Here is a 20,409-nt window from a genome sequence, read left to right on the forward strand (position 1 = left end):
TTTTTCCCACTCGCTATGCTCACACATATAAAGTCGGACAAAGTTTGCACGAGCTCATATCAAGCTCTTTACAATTTTTATGTTAAATAGTCCTAGGTAAACCCTCCCCATAAAAATCCACAGAAATTGGACTAAGTAATTCCGAAATACTTGCGAAGAGTAAGTCTGACAACTGATAAAACATGACTATAGTTTGCATGTTATTTGTATTGATTTTGTCGCAAAACCTGTCATTTGTCAATACCAAATAAAGTACCTCAGAACGCCCAGAATGCACCAGATGGATCCATTGTTTTCAAACTTTTCCGGGGAGCATGCCCCCAACCCCCGATCCCCCTACTTGCTCTATACTACAAATATTTTACGCCCCCTCTTACACCAAATCCTGTAACCGCCCCTGAATATTAGTATCGGAATGTCTTCATAAGACATTAGAAGAGATACTGTAACCAAGCACGAGTAAAGTGTTTTATCAAGAGCTCTCCAAATTATACATGTACTTAGTATAAGATTTCTTTAAAAGAAAATATAGAAGATCTACATAAGTTTCCCATTTCATTTGGTACATTTTTTTCTGCCTTCATCAGATGTGCGTCCATCAGTCCGTTTTCACATAACCTGATTTTGCTTCTCAAAATCCTCTGTTAGGATTTAAACGGAACTTCACAGAAATGATATTTATTTTATACTAACTGATGAAATACTGTGTTTTATCAGTGAGATATAATCCATACCACTCACTGATATCACTCACTGTAAATGCCGATCTGCTTGTACATTGTGTATGAATTATAAGTTATTTGTTTAAAACATGATGAAAATTGTAGCCGCACTTTGTTCTTTACAGTATATTTCTTCAAATTATTTTACTAAATGAGAATTTCATAACGTTATGCAGCAAAAAGTAAAATAAAATGGAACTTTATGCTATGTGCTTCTTTCTAACGTCACAACATGTCTGACGTCATGTCTGTTTACGCGAGATATATTCCATATTCACGAAAAACAAACATATATATCGTCTATGTATAAAGCCTTGTTGTGCGTATCCTCGGACATTTATGAGGACTTAGGGTCCCTTAAATTTTTTGAATAAAATTTGTCCGAAACGCTTTATAATTAGCAGGATTTGAATACAATTTCATTGGAATGATCCGTAATAAATTCTAGCTGAACATGTATTGCAGGGTTTATATTTAAATGATCTTGTGCTAAGTAATGGCCCTTTGATTACCATATATAAAATCTATGAAGAGATTTCTGTAATTCATCTTCAAACCTTCTGACCAGATTTCATTGAAGCTTTAAGGGATTTGCTGAAATAATATGTGCATATCGTTGATATACCGCTCGAAATATTTTTCCGGAGTTATGTTCATTATTGATTTTACTGCAGTGAAAAACAATTGTTTGGACTACTTCTCCTAATATACTGTTTGAGTGATTTGACTGAAACGTCTTAGGAATCGTTAAATTTCTAATTTTTCACAACTTACAGATTTTATGTTGAATGATTATAACAAATTAATTGTATTTCGTTAGGCCTAAAAGATCTCGATTTCCGGTAACATGCTCAAAAGAAATTAGGGTAGGTAGGTCGGATTCTTTTTTTTTTTTTTTTTATCAAGGGAGTCTTTTCGGAAATTATTTTTGTGTAGAAAAAAATGAATACAAACTAGGGGTTTATGTCATTAGAGCATCAGGAAGTTGATTTCTAACATCACTGACCATGTGTAAAGCATAGAAAGTGCAGTTCGGCAACTTTTTGTCAAAAAGTTGAAAAAATTATTCTCCAAGGTCATAAAACATTTAGGGTCGGGCCAAAATTTTAAGGTAGGTCGGGATACCGGAAACAAACATTTTTTTTTCTTTACGCCGCCTTATTTGACTTAGAAATTCCTTTTTCATCATTTTGGGAACGCCATCAACACCAGTGGAATTAGGAAAATGCTCTTAGAAATTGTTTTATTTGAGAAAATTTGCAAATAAACAATATCTAAGTAAAGATATTTTTGTGTAAAATATTAATGGATTGTATTTCAGAAATTGTTCAACAGTATAACTGTTGTTTTAATGACCTAAATATACATACAAATCAGAAAAAAAAACTATTTTAAAACGGCAAAATTTCTAAAATGTAACACTCGGTTGAGTTAAATTCAGAACTGAAAAAAAAATAGTTTCTATGCTTTGAGATTACCTCTTTTTACTGGGGGCAGATTTATAGGGTATAAACACTGCTTGAATTTTTTGTCAACGCTTCAACGGTTTCAATGATAGTAGAAAGTGCTTGGTATAAAGCCTTGTTGAGCATATCATTGGCACGTACGCTCGAAATTATGTTTGCGGAGTTATTATTCTGAATTTGAAAAGAAAATGTTTTGAAACGTTCCCTAGACAGTCCGCATTCTATGTTCACAGTCAGACTTCACATAAACCGCCAATGTCTAATAGTAGGTCTACCGGTAAACGTAGGATGTACACCTAACAGATTCATACGAGTAGATAACAGGCTTATATTTTGTAGTTGTGCATGATTTGATAGATCTATATCATGTCCTTCACATCCATTCCGTGCACATTCGACACGAAGTAAATCAATATGCATCAACGATAAAGCATTTGACAGGAACGAAGACAATAATGAATATTGTTCATGTGTTAACATACAACATTTGACAATAAACCTGCCGGAAAATGTATGATTTACACCGAAGATGTACAGTTGGGTATATGAAAGGTCTATATTCTCTAGTTTTGTATGATTAGACAAATCTACTCCATGACCTTCACATCCATTCTGTTCACATTTGACAGAGCGAATTGTAATATCTGTCAATGATATTGCATGGGACAGAAATGATGCCAATAATGAATATTGCTCGTGTGTTAACTTGCAGAATTCAATCATACATTTACCAGAAAACATAGGACTTACACCGCGGATGTACATATAAGCATTTGACAACTGTACATTCTTTAGTTGTCTGTGGTTAGAAAGATCGATACGATGACCCTCACATCCATCCCGTGCACATTTGATGTGATTTAAGATAATGTTTGTCAATGATGGTGTTTGTGATAGGCATGTCGATAGTAATGAGAATTGCTCACACGAAATTTTGCAGTATTCAATTTTACATGACTTTGGAGAGTCTGGATTTAATCCAGATATACAAATTTGGTAACATTCATATAAACATATATCTTGTAGTAGGTTTTGATTAGACAGATCTATACAATGGCCACTACATCCAGTCATGGTGCATTTGGCATCCCGCAGCCGTATCGATTTCAATGATACAGCTTGCAGTAGGCAGGACGAAAATGATAACCACTTCTCGTGAGGTAACCTAATGCCCTTGATTGAACATACTTCAAGGTAAATAGAATGCGGTACGGAGTCAAAGGTTACGTTACATGAAGATAAAATAAGGGTTTGAAGTAGTTTATGATTCGCAAGATCTAGTCGGTGACCTTCACAATCAGAATGTTCCACTATATCACCTTCCCACCGAAGATGTCTTAATGATACCGCTTGTGACAGACACGACAATAATAACACATAATGCTCCTGTGACATTATAGCACAGCCAACGATTCTACATGACCGGAAACTAGCAGGATGAACTTTGAACACACCGATTTGACAACAACGCCACAATGTTAGACATTCTAACTGTTTACAATTCGACAGATCTATACAATGACCTCCACCACCTAAACATCCAAATGCATGTAAATATAAACTTCTCAATGATACGGCTTGTGACAGGAATGATTGAAAGTATAAACAGTGCGCGTGTGACAGCACTCTATTCCCGATGTGGCATGTCACGAGAGTGGAGGGGTTAACACTGGGATGACATAGTGTTAATGCCATATATCTAGGATTTATGTTTATAAAATGGCACAGCTTCGCTTTGACCAGAGTGTTTGGATTCATTGAGTAATGTTCTGATAAACAGCTGAAGATTAAGTTCTGAATCTGCACTACTTTTATATCTGTATATAGAACTATGGTGTACGCATCTACTGACTCATCTCTTGATGTTACAATATATACGCATTCAGAAATACGTTCTGTGAGGAATGGAGCTAGTCCGCACATATTGATTAGCACATCTCCTAATCGAAGTATTTCGTCAACAGACGTAATGATGTCCTCGAGCGGAGTAATGATGATGGAGTTAGCATCATGAATTTGCTGTAGATAACAACTAGACATGTATACAGCGGCAAAAAACTCAAGGAAAGATGTATGAGTAAATGAAATCTGTGATTTGTGAAAAGTCGGGTCGGCACAATTCTCTTCAGTTAAAATGCCAGTCTTTACGACAGCAGAAATATCAGTATCTGATAAACCTTTCTCTTTCAGTTTAGATCTACCAACTGAAGTGGATTTGCCTATTATGTACGTCTCAAAAGCTACTTCTCCTAAGAGTAATATCAGTGTTCGGTTTTCTTGACATCTGTCAAACTTTTCAAAACATTTTGGAAGTGGAATTTGTCCCATAGGACTATTTCGAAAATCAGGCAATGTAATTACTGTTTCATTTTTTTCGTTTACCCAGGCAAATACAACATTAACAATATGTGAGTACAAGTAACAAGTTGATTTACCTATAAGGTCATACCCTTTACAATAAAGCCAAATGATCTGCTGCAGCAGCATTGGAGTTTTCTTCATATCTTCGATAGTCCTGCCCAAAAATGCAGAAATGAAGTCTGGCACAAGTGACGTTCTATCTAACAGTTTCATATATTTTTCTATCACAGATTTAACAAAACTGTCTTCTAAACCTGAGATTGTCACTTTCAGATCGTATTCCGATGACTTCATATTAAGCATACCTGGACAAGAGGGCCTAGATGTTGTTATTATTGTAGCTTCACGAGCAGAACCTGATGCTGGAATGCCAAATGTGTGGTGCTGCGGGAATGGTAGAGTTGTCTCGGTTGGCTTCCATTCATCCAAACCATCAGCTAAAATTAAACATCGCTCAGAATCATTAGCAAATATTTCCTCAATAAGCGATTTGTAATCTTTAAACTGAGCTTTTATCATTTCAGTTAAATCATTGGTATAGCCTGCCATGACGCGCAAATGTATATAAAAGAGGAAGTCAAATTGATTCAAACAGCATGCACTGTTTAATTCGTTTTGTGTTATATTCTGCTCTTCCATGCCACTTGAGTCTCTGACGTTTCTTCTGTCATCGAATGATCTGCACCAATTCTTTATCGTCCATTTACAAAACGAACTTTTGCCCGTCCCCACTTCACCTACGACATATATCCTTGTGTTTTGTTTTTCATTTGTGCAAAACATGTCTTGATACATTTTTATAGGTCTCTCATTCCCTGTACTGTCTGTAGTCTCACCACTGGTATCCACCACTACCATTTTAGGCGAAACATAAACGTCGCTGATATCAACATCATCTTGATGAGTCATCATTGGAGAAAGCGAGGTCTTCACATAATGTTTCTGATAGAGATCCACAAGGTACATTTGAAGACCTGTAAATATTTATTGTCGAATGTCAAGTAAAACTGCATATTTTTCTATATTTGGTTAAGAACTGTTTGCATAATACGTGAACTTCATGTTTTGGCATGCAAAACATAGCGTTAACAACAAAGTAAAGTACAAGACGATATTTGTATGGTTTTAAAGACTTTACTTCTAAATAGGTACGTATCTGAACAGTAATCAGTCATGAGTGAAAGTATTCTGCAGTCCGGGCTGACTTGACCGCACGCTGGATTCTTGGCAACGGAGTATTGAACTTATATTTATGTCCCAATATATGAAAAAAAAAATTGAAAAGCTTACTTTTTGTAGGATTAAAAGAGCAATGACGTACAAGATATAATTCAAAGTGTGTTGTTGGGGAAGGGGGTAGGGGTGGCAACCTCTATGGTTTCCTGAACATTTGTTGCTGCCCGCCTCCACCCCATCCCCTCCCCGTGTTTGTATGCATATGAGGAGATAACAATATGGTTTTCATATGTAACGTAAGGTATGAATAATGCTCAACACATATATGTCAACGTTTCCTACAAACATAGATGTGTATTCATAGGACACAGGTGCCTCCTCTCCTGTCACTGTACATGGCTTTATGGAAAATATTTCTAAGATATATGCATATAGTACTTTGCACTAAGTCAAGGATGATAAGTCTGGTCTAGCTAAGTGAAATCCCACAGAGAACACCAAGTGTACACTTCACATGCTATATAACAATCCTTTTATGACTCTAGATCAAGTACATTTTGAGATACAATGGACACAAACTTTTATGCCCTTAATGCATATTTTGACTACGTCAGGGGCCATTAATCTGGTCCTGCAGAATGGAATCAATTAAAAAGAACTGCACAAATTCACATGATGAATTATATTGCTAAGATTTATGCAACATAAACTTTTAATTGACCATAATTCAGGTCGGGCTGAGAGAATTCCCAAACAGAACCAAACTAAAGGCACAACTTCAATTGCTATATATAATAATCTCTTAATGTTTCATGACTCTAAACCAAATACATTTTCAAGACACATGAGACACAAACTTGTATGTCCTTCATGCAAAATTTTGACTTAATTAAGGGCCATAACTCTGACAGACCTACAGAGATCTTGAATAAATTTTGCACAGTTTCACATGCTAAATAGTTTTCTTGTAGTGTTTCATAGTCCTAGGTCAATTACTATTTTAGATAAATGTACATGCGATACAAAATTTTAGGCCCTTTTTATGCATATTACTGACTAAGTGAAGTCCTATAACTTTGGACTGGTTGTGTGAGATCCCAATTAAAACACCAGCTGGTGTACAACTTCTCATGCTGAATTACAATCCTGTGACAGACCGACAAGGATAAATCTTATTGCCCCTAAAACATTTTCTGGGGTATGGGGGTACAAACAATAGTTGATTTGAGGTTCCTCTGATAGATTTGATATGAATTTGCTTGTGTATTTACACAAAGATTTTCATCACTTACGGTTATGTAACCTAGATTTTAGATTCTACAAACACTTTTATAACAAAATTCATTTAGATATTACTTTTAAGACTTAAACAATTAATCTTACTGTTACAAGTACGGTAATCAGGACTATATTTATTCAGGGCATTTTTCCTTCCTGTTCCATGGGGCCGAGTATCAGCTCCGTTTCGTGCCAATTAGATTCTATTTTTTTTTTAATTTAAAGCAAACGATTTCCCAACCCAATCAAAATTCCCAACTGAAACGATTTTTGACCGCGATCAAATTCGAAATCTGAACAAACTCCACAAAATTATCTTCTGATTCCCAGGTACGTACAAAGGGAGTTCATGTGATACTGCGTAACAGTATTTGGTCATTATTTATCGATTTGCTTTTTATATATAAGCTTCATGTGCCTGATTTTTCATACATCGACATTCTTATTGTATAAATCAAATCAAGATTGACATATCTTTGGCATCCAGTTGTTTCACTTGCACAATAATATTCAATATTTGATTCAGACAATGTAAAAAGCAGACACAGATGCCTGCCAATTTCTTAATTTGACCAGGCTCCTTTCCCCCAAACAAACCCTTCAAGAGTCCTGTTTAAACCTCCATGATGGCCTTTGATAGTAAACTGAGTGTTTTTTTGTCAGTGTTACCTTGACCTTAGACTTATGAATCCAAATACAACAGGCATCTCTGACTGATTATAGAAAAGCATTATATGAAATTTTTGGCCGTATTCTTATAGCATTCTCCTGCTCTTGATAAGAAACCATGCACAAAGAACTTGACCCTCTGACCTCCTACGCAAAATAGCCATCTACTGAACTCAGGCAATAAACTTTGAAATTGATTTGACTTCCGCAGGCATTTTTCTTTTACTGATTGCATAGTTATTTCACTCTCAATATCGTTGAGAGCTTGACCTTTGACATACTGACCGACAAAATTTAAAAAGTCATCTTCGAACCGTTACCAATTACCCCGTGAAATTAGATTAATGTAAGCCAAGGCATGTTCCAGTTATTCATTCTAAACCTATATATGCTTAAAGGTATGACCTTGACCAGTTGGCTACCGATATCTAAAGCAATCTGACTCATTTACATACCACAGGTTGTCATCTGAGTAATATGAGCTACATGTTTCAAATGTCAAACTGATGCTAAAATATTAAGAAAGTAGGTCACATTCATGGTCACTGAAAGTCAGTGTTAAGATCGGTGTGCAAAACTATATATGTCATCCAAATTTCAAGGCTGTATCTTAAAAAAACAAAAAAGTGGGTCAGTAGGTCAAGGTCACAGTCAAGTGACCCCTAATTACTTGGGGTCATTAGGTAATTATAATTAAACAGTCTAGGAAATATGATCAGATAATTTTTTAAGTATATTTTCCTATATAACTCATATACAAGTGTCCCCCGGGGCGGGGTCTCTTTTCACTTCAGGGGTATAATTTGAACATTCTTGTTAGAGAACCACTAGGCAATGCTACATACCAAATATCAAAGGCCTAGGCCTTGAACTTTCAGACAAGAAGACTTTTAAAGTTTTTTCCTATATAAGTCTATGTAAAAATTGGGACCCCCAGGGCAGGGCCATTTTTCACCCTAGGAACATGATTTGAACAATTTTGGCAGAGGACTACTAGGCAATGCAACACACCAAATATCAAAAGCCCATGCCTTGGAGTTTCAGGCAAGAGGAATTTTAAAGTTTTTTCCCCCTATATAAGTCTATGTAAAACTTGGGAGCCCCTGGGTGGGGCCTCTTTTCAATTCAGCGCCATAGTTTTAATACTCTTGGTAGATGACCACTAGGCAATGCAACGTACCAAATATCAAAAGCCTAGATCTTGCGGTTTCAGACAAGAAGATTTAAAAAAAAAGTTCCTATATAAGTCTATGTAAAGCTTGGGACCCCCGGGGCGGGGCCTCTTTTCACCCCAGGGTAATAATTTGAACAATCTTGGTAGAGGATCACAAGGCAATGATACATACCAAATAGCTAAGGCCTAGGTCTTGTGGTTTCAGACAAAAAGATTTTTAAAGTTTTTTTCTATATAAGTCTATGTAAACTTGTGGCCTCTTTTCACCTCAGGGGCATAATTTGAACAATATTCATAGAGGACCATTAGATGATGTCACACATCAAATATCAAGGCTCTATGCCTTTCGGTTTTGGACAAGAAGATTTTTTAAGTTTTTCCTTTCGGTTGCCATGACAACCAGAGTTCTATGTGGAATTCAATTCTTTGAACAACTTTTTAAGGGGACCACCCAAGGAACATTCAGGCCAAGTTTCATCAACTTCCACCATATTGTTTCAGAGGAGATGTTGTTTAAAGGAAAGTGTGGACGGACGGACGGACGCCGGACGGTGAGCGATCACAATAGCTCACCCCGAGCACTTGTTGCTCAGGTGAGCTAAAATCTACCAAGCGACGCACGGAAGACCAAAGGACTATCCCTGTTCTTCGATATCTCACTTGAGTAGCCAAAATATATGCGATAAGTCAAAAATCCTAATTTGGTTACAACAGAACGAAAATATACGTTAAGTAGAGATTGTTTTCGAGAAAAACATTTGTCTCTCACCACTTACATTACAGAAATGCCACAAATTAAGGGTCATAACTCCAGAGAAAATAACTGCACTATAAGATTCAAGGGATATACACAACTGGCCTTGGCTGTTGTAAAAGGGCCATAACTCCCCTGGAAATCACGGAACCAGAACATGCCGATAATATACATAATAGGACTTGGCACAGATCACTCAAGACTGTAAGGTTTGGTAGAAAGCCGCTCTATCATATAAGTTAAAACATAATACAATTTGACAAATTTAAGGGCCATAACTCTGCAGAATAACTCCGAATCAGAACATGCCAACGATATGCACAACTAAGCTTTGGAATGATAACCTTTATGAAGTTCCGTGTAATTCCTCCAGGTTCTATCGGAGCTGCTGCCTAGACGAGGTAACATATGACAAATCAAGGGCCATAACTCTGCTGAAAATCACTGAACCCAAACATGCTGACTACATGTATAAATAGGCCTGGCACTGACAAAAAACTCAGAAAATGCCAACGATGTGCACAGCTAGGCTTAGCAATTATCCTCTTGTGAAGTTTGGTGTAAATCCATGTAGTGGTGTCGAAGGAGTTGTATGGACAAAATTTTTGTAGCAGTTAATCGATATTTCTTCCACAATATAATTATGTAGAAGATATAATTAACTAAGTATAGGATATTTCAAATAACATGTACGAGTCAAAAGCTAAAAATTTAGACATCATTTAGAGTCTTAAAAACATAAATTGTTTTTTGCTAAATCATAGTTCAAGTCCGTTTCAAAATTTAACTTCATCTTGAACTGTCTCATACTTTTTCGCAAATCCATTTTCATTTTCATAGTTTTTGAGAAAGAAATTGTTATTAATCCTTATACGGGGAGAATTCAGAAAATTCTTGGGTTATACCCTTCCCCTAGGTACACTGTAAGTATAACAACCATGGTCATGAAAGGGAAAATGTACTAACCCGTTTCAATCGCGTATTTCTCACCTACAACGCGCAGTTCGGTAGAAGGGAACCATGCATTATGAACAAGTGATAATTTATCTTCCATCGTGCAGCAGTCACTATGCCTCAATACTTTATATCTTTAAAGAAATTGTAGATGACGACGTCCAACGATCCTAAAAGTTTAACATGGGCACTAAGTGATCAGGTAAGCTAAAATTAAGGAATAACTGTTACGAAATAGGTTGACTAATCACCTTGCTTCTGTCTCAGGTATTCAATCCTTGTCTGGTGCTTTTTTTCAGCAGCATCTAGTAACTCGACCTGCTTTTCTAAATTCAGTTGTTTCATTCGCAAATCTCTTTGATCTTTTTCGACTGCTTCTAGTCTCTGAAACGAAAAGAAGCAGAGATCAAGAAAATGATTATTTCATAAAATATTAGAAACATTCAGCACTTAAGATGGTTGGTCATCTTGATAAATTAATCACATGATAATTGCATGAGAGCCATGGTGGTCCTAGATCGCTCACCGAAGCTTCACAGCGTCCTTGAATAGTTTTGGTAGATGGTTGCGCAAGGACAATATCATTGAAAATATTTCGAGATAGGGCCAGTGTCTTCTGAAAAGAATATGTCAACTAAATGCATATAGGCGGGTTATGTGTGTGTATTGGGGAGGGTTGATAATGGGATATTATTACATGACTGTATTCTATTGTTTCTCTGACTGGCTGAAAATTGTTCGAAAAGTAATGTGTACATATCATATCAACTTATCTTGGGTTATAAATAGTACGAAAATAAAAATAGATCGAAGTAGGAGCTTGGAAAACCAATATCAACCTGATTTGGTCTAAATTTATTCCTTATTTCTTTATTAAAGATATAATTGTAATAACAAGACAGACTATACATTTATTCATGTAATAAAACAATTATCGACTTTTTCATAGGTTGATATCAGGATTTATCAACCCTCAAAAAGTTATAAGGCGAGGTGAATATAACTTTTTGAGGGTTGATAAATCCTGATATCAACCTATGAAAAAGTCGATAATTGTATAATGACAAAATATACTAAGCGGCATTATAAAAATATTTTTTTGAGAGTGCGGGTTGTGGAAATGTAGGCGGAGCAGAGATGAGATGCAGACATGATACTAGGAGACAAGTGACGGAGTATTGCAGTGGCAATAAAAAAGTCCCCTATCGGTACAAAACTTTCAATAGTGACCTTGACCTTTGACCGACAAGCATAGATCATGTGTTGACAAATTGTCTCATCACGGGGATAATTTCAGTGTAGCACTGAGAGAAACCATCAATGCAAATATAAGTTTTGGAATCAATTTTTACTTTACATTCAATAGTTAAAACTATTTTATTTTTTGCTGTGGGATAGGTTGGGTGGTTTTATGTGGACAGGAACATGAAGGAATTTGGTAGAGAGTCACTCATAGAGTTCTGCTGTCATATCATTTTGTATTTGGGTCAGAAGTTTCAGAGAGAAAGACCTTTAACACTCGTAATATAGTCATATGGAGAAACCTTGTATCGCCCCCAGGAAAACATGTCTTAAACGAACATAATGCTTTGTAGGAATTTTGTAAAGGGTCAGGGGAGGAACAATTCTGTGAAATTATATTCAGATCGAGCCGGTAGTTCAGATATGTTCAAAGTATTTTAAACAGTCACAATGAAAACAACTACACCCACACATAGGCAACCATGTTTTTTTTTAACAAAACAACAAGAGGAGAAGATTTTCAACATATTCGTATAGCTTTATAGGGAAAACTAGACCCCGCACCCACCCCACCCCTTGGCGGCCATGTTTTTCAATGAAAAAGAGTTGTTTTTTTTGTTGTTGTTGTTTTTTCAAGAAAGTTGGTATATTGATAAAGAGCAACCTACGAAACGGTTCTTTAAAGGTATTTTAAAATCAGGCCAGCAATTTCAGGGAAGAAGATTTTTAGTGTTTCCTTTTGGTTGTCCTGTCCGCCAGAATTCGGCATTGATGACTAGTTTCAAAGGAATCTAAACGAGGACATCCACCGACATATTTCCATGAAGTTTAGTTTAAATTGACCTTACGGTTTAGGAGATGTTCTGGACGTACGGACGGACATCCAAAGCGAAAAAATGTTTAAATTCTTGCTATTTCAGGAAATAAGTATGCAAATTGCGATGGCATGACTGATAATTCCGGTTCGCCATCTGACTGAAGTCTTTCCTTTACAAAATACATTGTACAATTAGACATAGCAATTTAGAACAGTACCTAGCGCCTTCTGTAAACATACATACGTGTTCTAGGTTGTCAATTCTTTTCATTTCCGGCTCAACTCTTTTATCAATCTCAGAAGAAATTGTGGATTTCACAGTATCTAAAGACTCTTGCTTTGCTAAAGTTATTTCATTTACATACTCTATCTTCTGCTGCTGTAAAGTGCTACATTCCTCTTTAACTGTTTCCCTGATTTTCTTTTCATGTATCTTTTGATTCTCCTTCATATTATTTTGTATCTCCTCTGATAGTTTTTTAAGTTGCTCTTCAGATTGTTCTTTAAACTCCCTGATAGCATCCATTGCACTTTGACGTACTTTAGCTTCTTCCTTTGTTGTAATGATTAATTCGTCGCTTATAATCTGAAGGGATGATAAGGATTTAAATCATTTGACAAATAACTTATCTCATTTAGTGATTTTTCATTGCATGAAAGCATTGTTTTGGAGTTCAGATGTAAAGGAATTTCATTTTGTATATATCACGAATGACTGGGCGATATAAAGTGCAAATCACTGTTTGAGAATCAACACATTAGTATTATTTCCTACATCGTTGAAAATATTTACCAAATGCACGGGAGGGGATCCAACATATGTATTCCCAAATGGGCACCGCTTAAAATCATATGTTGTGCTTCCGGTAGTATATATGTGGTAAACATTTCGCAGAAAAATACGTGAAATTTTTATTTGTGATTGAATATTGTGAAAATGACATTGTTTTGCCAAAAAATCGCGATGCAGTGCAACCGCAGTGAATGTCGAAAATATGCATGTATAGTTTCACACATAAACCCCTTCGGATTTAGGAGAGATGCGTTGACTCCTTAGTTGAAATGTTCTACAGCAACATATGGAAGCTTAAAGCTGTGCTCGTTTCTTATATGTTATCCCTTTAATATACATGTATATATTTTTGGAATAATGTGAGATATACTTAGCACATGTTTCCAGTTCATTTCTTTATCCAGATACCATTTAAGCTTATTTTTTGGCAAAACAATGTCATTTCCGTAAAATTCAATCACAGATAAAAACCTCACCTTTTTTCTGCGAAACTTTTACCACATATGTACCACCGGAAGCACAACATATGAATTTAAGCGGTGCCCATTTGGGAATACATATGTTGGATCCCCTCCCGTGTGATTGAATTTTACGGAAATGACATTGTTTTGCAAAAAAATCCCGATGCAGTGCAACCGAGTATACATTAACTAGCACGTAAGTGCATTTACCTTACCTGTATTTGTAGAAATGACAGAGAAATACTTATCCTCCGTGAAGCGGTATGACTGAAAATTAGCATTTTTTTTTATGTTGTGCATGGGCTACATATGTGGTGCATTAGACTTTTTAGAACTCCACAGATCTTAAGCTTAAATGGTATCTGGATAAAGAAATGAACTGGAAATATGTGCCAAGTATATCTCACATTATTCCAAAAATTATATACATGTATATTAAAGGGATAACACATTAGAAACGAGCACAGCTTTAAGCTTACATATGATGCTGTAGAACATTTCCACTAAGGAGTCAACGCATCTCTCTTAAATCTGAAGGGGTTTGTGTGTGAAACTATACATGCATATTTCCGACATTCACATGTCAACACGCATAAGCACCACATTAACGCCTGCGGATTTAGGAGAGATGCGTTGACTCCTGAGTGGAAATGTTCTATGACAACATCTAATAGAAGCTTAAAGCTGTGCTCGTTTATAAGTTATCACTTTCATACAAATGTATATAATTTTTGGACTGAAGTGACATATACTTGGCACGTATTTCCTGTTCGTTTCTTTATCCAGGTACCATTTAAACTCAAGATCTTTGAAGTTCTAAAGAATCTAATGCACCACATATGTAGCCCATATACAACATATGTATCCCATTCGGTTTTTCGCCCAAAAATATATTTATAGCAAAGTGATCGCCAAATATTTTTCCTCAGGATGGGGTTTAGCATACGGAAGGTTGCGAGGGCAAAATTAAGCAGGCGCAGGACAACAAAACAACATATTTCCACCTGTTGATAAAAATGTTGCTATTTTTCAGTCATACCGCTTCACGAAGGATACGTTTTTCTCCGTCATTTCTACAAATACAGGTAAGGTAAATGTACTTACATGCTAGGTAATGTATACTCGGTTGCACTGCATCGCGATTTTTTGGCGAAACAATGTCATTTTCACAATATTCAATCACAAATAAAACTTTCACGTATTTTTCTGCGAAATGTTTACCACATATGTACTACCGGAAGCACAACATATGATTTTAAGCGGTGCCCATTTGGGAATACATATGTTGGATCCCCTCCCGTGAAATGTTTGCCTGTTCTGTGCGGGTTTTCTTTCAAAGCGCGCCTTTTGACGCTATGACGTGATAATTGTGACGTATGTGTGCGTGTGTTGCACAGTGGCACTCAGTTTCAATCTTCTTTGTTTAACCATTATCATGCTGGACACGACTGATTTTGCCTTTGTGACCAGTGAAGATCATGATCAGCATGCACTTCCGTGAGGTCTGATGATGATCTACACTGTTTGTCATTCAGTCAGTATATTTTTTGTATTCACCCCTTTTAACAGTTAATTAATGGTAGATCTAGTGTCCAAATTGAAAGATGGACAAGTCCATTATAGAAATTTAGCAGGGTAAGGGTTAACATGAAATTAATCCGGGCAAAGTTACAATGTCAAATATTGAGAAGGCGGTCGTATAAAGCAAAACCAAAATACTCTTTTGCATGTTTTGTTTACAGTGTTATTCGTAAAGACTCTTTCAAAATAACATTTACTTTAAGCAACAAACCTTTTTTAAATTATCCACGGCTGCTTGAGCTGCTGAGTCATTTATAAGTGTTTTCTTGTCTTCCAACACTCCTATCATAGCTTGCAGATATCTATTCACGTCATTATCTGTCAATTCTAGTGTCGAATTGTGCAGAATTTCATTTCTCATCTCCCGTACCTGCATGCAAAGAAAAAACAATATTAGACTTTACAAGTCAATCAGATAATTTAAAAACTTCCTTTTCTCGAACTGTGTCCATAAGCATCAGTTATATAGATATGTTTTTGTCTTTTGTTGAAAATGAAACTATCTTAAGTCAAAATATTATCAGCGTCTCAAAAATGTTAAGTAAATATTAAGGACAAGTTACATACGTAGCTTTTCTAAACGTTTGCTGGTAATCACCTTTGTAGTCAATTTCTTACATGTACTCAGCACATTTATCATGTACGTTAATGGGTTAAGACGCACGCATTTATGGAAGTTCGAAAATGATCATTACAAAAATATCTTTGAACCTGTGTATGTATCCTGTGGTGTAACATACCAGATAAAATAGTGATCATCAAACTTTTAAATGAAAGATCTGATTATCATGCAATTTAGCACACTGGCTCTAAGTGCATCCAAATTATATATAAAATCTTTTTTTTATATATATATATTCCTACCTGACTGAAATAATCATTCGGTGGATCGATACCGCAGTTGATCTCTGACTGAAAGAATAGACCATTGATGATAATACTGAGTAACCCAGCGGCATCCGTCTCGGCTGCTGTATTGTTAGATCTAATGTTTGCAGTTGTCATGAAACATTTGGCAATTTGCCAGTGATCGTTGCCCCATGCGCTTGCGTCTGTTATCCAATTTGGATCTCCAAAGCGGTGTTCTGATATGATTTTGTCATATATCTTGCTACATGTCCCACAGTTTCTGATGTTCTTTTTTTTACTACAGTTACATTTCTCTTTACGTGCATGCATACACACCTTTGTGCTGGCATGCGCCGGGAGAATGGTCCCTATAGAACAGTTTGAACACTTCGGGAGATGTTGTTGTATCCTTGTATGTTCCGCTTTGACAATACGATCAGTAAATGCATGAAGACCTTCTTGTAAATAGGACAAACCAAGTCCTGCTTTCACCCAGTTTCTGAAAGGTTTACTTTTTATCTTACTTGCGTTTGGCATAATTGCTCTTTTGTTTGCGGCTCTTTAAAACAAATGGCGTTGTATATAGCAGGCCTTTCAGCCTGAAAAAATCAAAACAATATCAAGCTCAGGAAGACTATGAAGGAAAGAAATATCTTTCGTTTCTTACATTTTCTTACAGATACATGTAATACGTATCAAGGCAAAATAGGTGTATAAGTAAGCTGGTTAACTTACTTTCAGCTCTTTGTAAAGAGTGCTATTAACAACATGAGTGCCACTGATAAACGTAAGAATTCGGTTAGATCTCTTATCTGAACATTTGATGTACATGTCAAAATCATGCGTGGTACAGTCGCGACACAAAAGTCAAGGCCTTTCCGTATCAGAAGAAGGAGTGATATCAATAGTTGTTGACTATACAAATTGGGTAACAGATATTAAACATTATCGCGACAGAAATGGATTTGGATACCTTCCAAAACACAAACAGGAAATAACCAGTTTTTGTTAGATTGAACTGAACGGTTTGAAGACAAGTACGTTCAGAACTGCAGGTCTAGATGTGCGCTAAACTTGAAACTTTATTATTCTTCATACTTTAAATACATATGCAATAGAACATATCACCGTCATACAAATGATTAAGTATAGAAAGCATGATTTATTTGTATTCAGAAGTTCACTACATCTTCATATGGTTGTAAAAACCAGATTTATTAGTATTCCAAGAGAGTATCGCAATTGTTCATATTGTGAATTTACACGATTTTTCATAAATTATACACCTTCGGTTTGTTGCATTATTCGTATGAACTGCGCAGTTAATATTATCAGGTACAGTTTATCTTCGCAGTCATATGATATTCGTAATCTTCCGGTGCTAAAGTACCTAGCCGACTAAAAATATATATGATAATGCACCGCAACCTAATGACCTACTTTTACTCCAACAGGTACTGCAAGAGGACAGATGGACAATTTAGGCATTTCCTTCAATTATGTACTATGCGCATGGTGTTATGTATGTAGAAGAAAAAGAACGCTTATTTGTACTACAACTCTCAATAGGGTCTATACCATAGACAGCTATGTGCGAATGAACAACATACATGTCTGATATATTTATTGACCTTCATGCTGTTTTAAAGATGAAATTCTGAAACTAAGTCATTGTAACATTTATCAAATTTTAAACTACCATGAATCGTTTCCGTGGCAACATTTATTATAACCAGGAAACCATCGTTTTATAGTTTAAAATGAAACACATGTACATAATGCCTGGTGAAATCTAAATACTTCTAATAATTACATGCATTTTTGTTGTGTATTTGTGTCATCGAACATTGTAATCTGATCATAACAGTAAACCCGCCATGTGCTATTTAGCAATTATCTTAAAATATACCATAGGCTAGAGGGTTGTTAATGACATATAAAAGTTTAATGCAATAATGCATCATCTACTGTTATCGAAAAGTATAAAAGTAAACATAAAGGTAGTATTTCTTATAAAACGAGTTAATACAGTTTACAAAAATGCAGAGGTTTAGTAGAATATGGTCTATTAACTTCTGTTTTTCAAAGGCACTTCAACGACTTTACTTTGTGTTGTTACCGTTAATGTTTGTCGCCTGTTTATAAATTCTAGACATAAAAAGGCAGTTTTTTCTTGAACGATGTAACTGAACACTCTACATGGTCTAATTCACTGACCAATGCTCTACAGTACTGACTATAGTAGACATGGATCAAGACCATATCAGTCAACAGTAGAACGATTTCTGTATTACGATGCTTACAAGTTTGTTTGTTTTTATATTTCTGACATAAGCAATTGATAATCTATAAATCGTGTCAAACTGAATAATAATCTGAGGAAACCTTTCAAGAAAAATAAGAACTAAAGAATGAACAAGAGGGCCATGATGGCCCTAGATCGCACACCTGAGTTTCAGGTAAGGAATTGCAGAGAAATATATCTGGCAAAAGAGTAAGAAAAACCTTTTTGTGTGGTGGGTATGGGTGTGTTACCGGATGCGGGTACAAAACTTCATACACTAAGTATCTTAGCTCTGGACCTTATTGTTTGAGACAATTTTTTTAAAGGTTTTTCCCTATACAAGTACTATTCAAACCATGTGCTCCCCCGGGGTGGGACCAGTGTTAACCCCAGGGGATAATTTGAGAGCAATCTTTGTAAAGGACTGCTACACAATGCTACACAATGCTACATACTAAATATCAAAGCTCTAGGCTAAGTGGTTTTGTACAAGAAGATGTTCAAAGTTTTCCTTACATAAGTCCATATAAACCATGTGACAACAAGGGCGGGGCCATATTTGACCCTAGGGGAATAATTTGAACAACTTTGGTAGAGGACCTCTAGATGATGCTACATACAAAATATCAAAGCCCTAGGCCCTGTGGTTTTGGACAAGAATACTTTAAAAGTTTTTCCCTATATAAGTCTATATAAACCATGTGACCCCCAGGGCGGGGCCATATTTGGCCCAAGGGGACAATTGTTAAAGAAGACCATCCAATGAACATCCCTGTGAAGTTTCATCAAAACTGATCTGGTGGTTTAGGAGGAGATGTTGTTTAAAGGCAATTGTGGACGGACGGACGCCGGGCGGTGAGCGATCACAATAGCTCACCCCGAGCACTTTGTGCTCAGGTGAGCTAATTAGAAACCGGAGAAGAACAATCTTACAAACAGTATGTATTGCAAGGTAAGGGAAAAAATCTGGACAGATGCAAGATTCGAATCATCAAATAATACGCTGCGTTACTTATATCATAACAAATACTAGACACGCCCTTGTTGGGGTGCACAACAAATCATTTAATTGTTTTAATGTGTCGTTCATTTTACTTTTATTTATGGATTGTTCTCTAAAAATACACTTTTTTTATGGTTTGTTTTCTAAAATACACTTATATTAGTAATCAAGTACGAGTGAAATAAACATTATGGTATTTCAAATTTAAAATCGAAACCTTGTTGAGCTATACATGTAATTGTTTCATTATTTAAAATTTCATTTATTCAAATTTATTACTTTCAAAGCTGTTTATAAGCCCAATTGATTACAAAAAGTTTTGTAAGTTATGAAATTAAGAAAACTGACGCTGAAATACCTGTTAGTTAATCAAAGGCACCATTCTTCTTTACCCCAAGTGGGTTTACACGATTTTTCATAAAATATACACCTTCGGTATGTTGCATATTACTCGTATGAACTGCGCAGTTAATATTATCAGGTACAGTTTATCTGATATTCGTAATCTTCCGGGGCTAAAGTACCTAGATGTATCGATTTGTCTGTCTAAAAATATATATGATATTGCACCGCATCCAAGTGGCCTACTTTTCTCCAACAGGTACTGCAAGAGGACAGATGGAACTTTAGGCCTTTCCTGCAATATATGTACATGCACTATGCACATGGTGTTAACGCTTATTTGTACTAAAACCCTCAACAGGGAAAACGCGTCAATATAGCATGATATTAATGAAAGACATTGCAACGCATGACAAGATGGCGAGATAGCAGGTGCATTTGTGCAAGTTACACTGCAGTAGGAGTTATGTTTTTGTTTCAGTC

The 20,409-nt window shown here is 35.9% G+C and overlaps 1 protein-coding gene across 2 annotated transcripts; it reads right to left on the reverse strand.

Annotated features, from left to right (window-relative positions):
- Positions 1-1,618: 1,618 nt before the first annotated feature.
- On the reverse strand, positions 1,619-20,076 carry LOC128547065 (uncharacterized). Of its 2 annotated transcripts, none has more exons than XM_053518741.1 (6): positions 19,943-20,076; positions 16,313-16,896; positions 15,660-15,818; positions 12,858-13,199; positions 10,806-10,938; positions 1,619-5,523 (listed from the first exon to the last, which is right to left on the reverse strand). In XM_053518741.1, exons 2-6 carry the CDS (start codon positions 16,832-16,834, stop codon positions 2,429-2,431), a joined length of 4,251 nt encoding a protein of 1,416 aa, XP_053374716.1. In that variant the 5' UTR covers positions 16,835-16,896; positions 19,943-20,076; the 3' UTR covers positions 1,619-2,428. The 2 variants fall into 2 exon arrangements, with proteins under 2 accessions (XP_053374716.1, XP_053374717.1); XM_053518742.1 differs by having other exon boundaries at positions 16,313-16,796; positions 19,943-20,048.
- Between the last annotated feature and the right edge of the window lie 333 nt (positions 20,077-20,409).

The sequence above is a fragment of the Mercenaria mercenaria genome, chromosome 11, assembly GCF_021730395.1.
Source record: "Mercenaria mercenaria strain notata chromosome 11, MADL_Memer_1, whole genome shotgun sequence".
Classification (NCBI taxonomy): domain Eukaryota; kingdom Metazoa; phylum Mollusca; class Bivalvia; order Venerida; family Veneridae; genus Mercenaria; species Mercenaria mercenaria.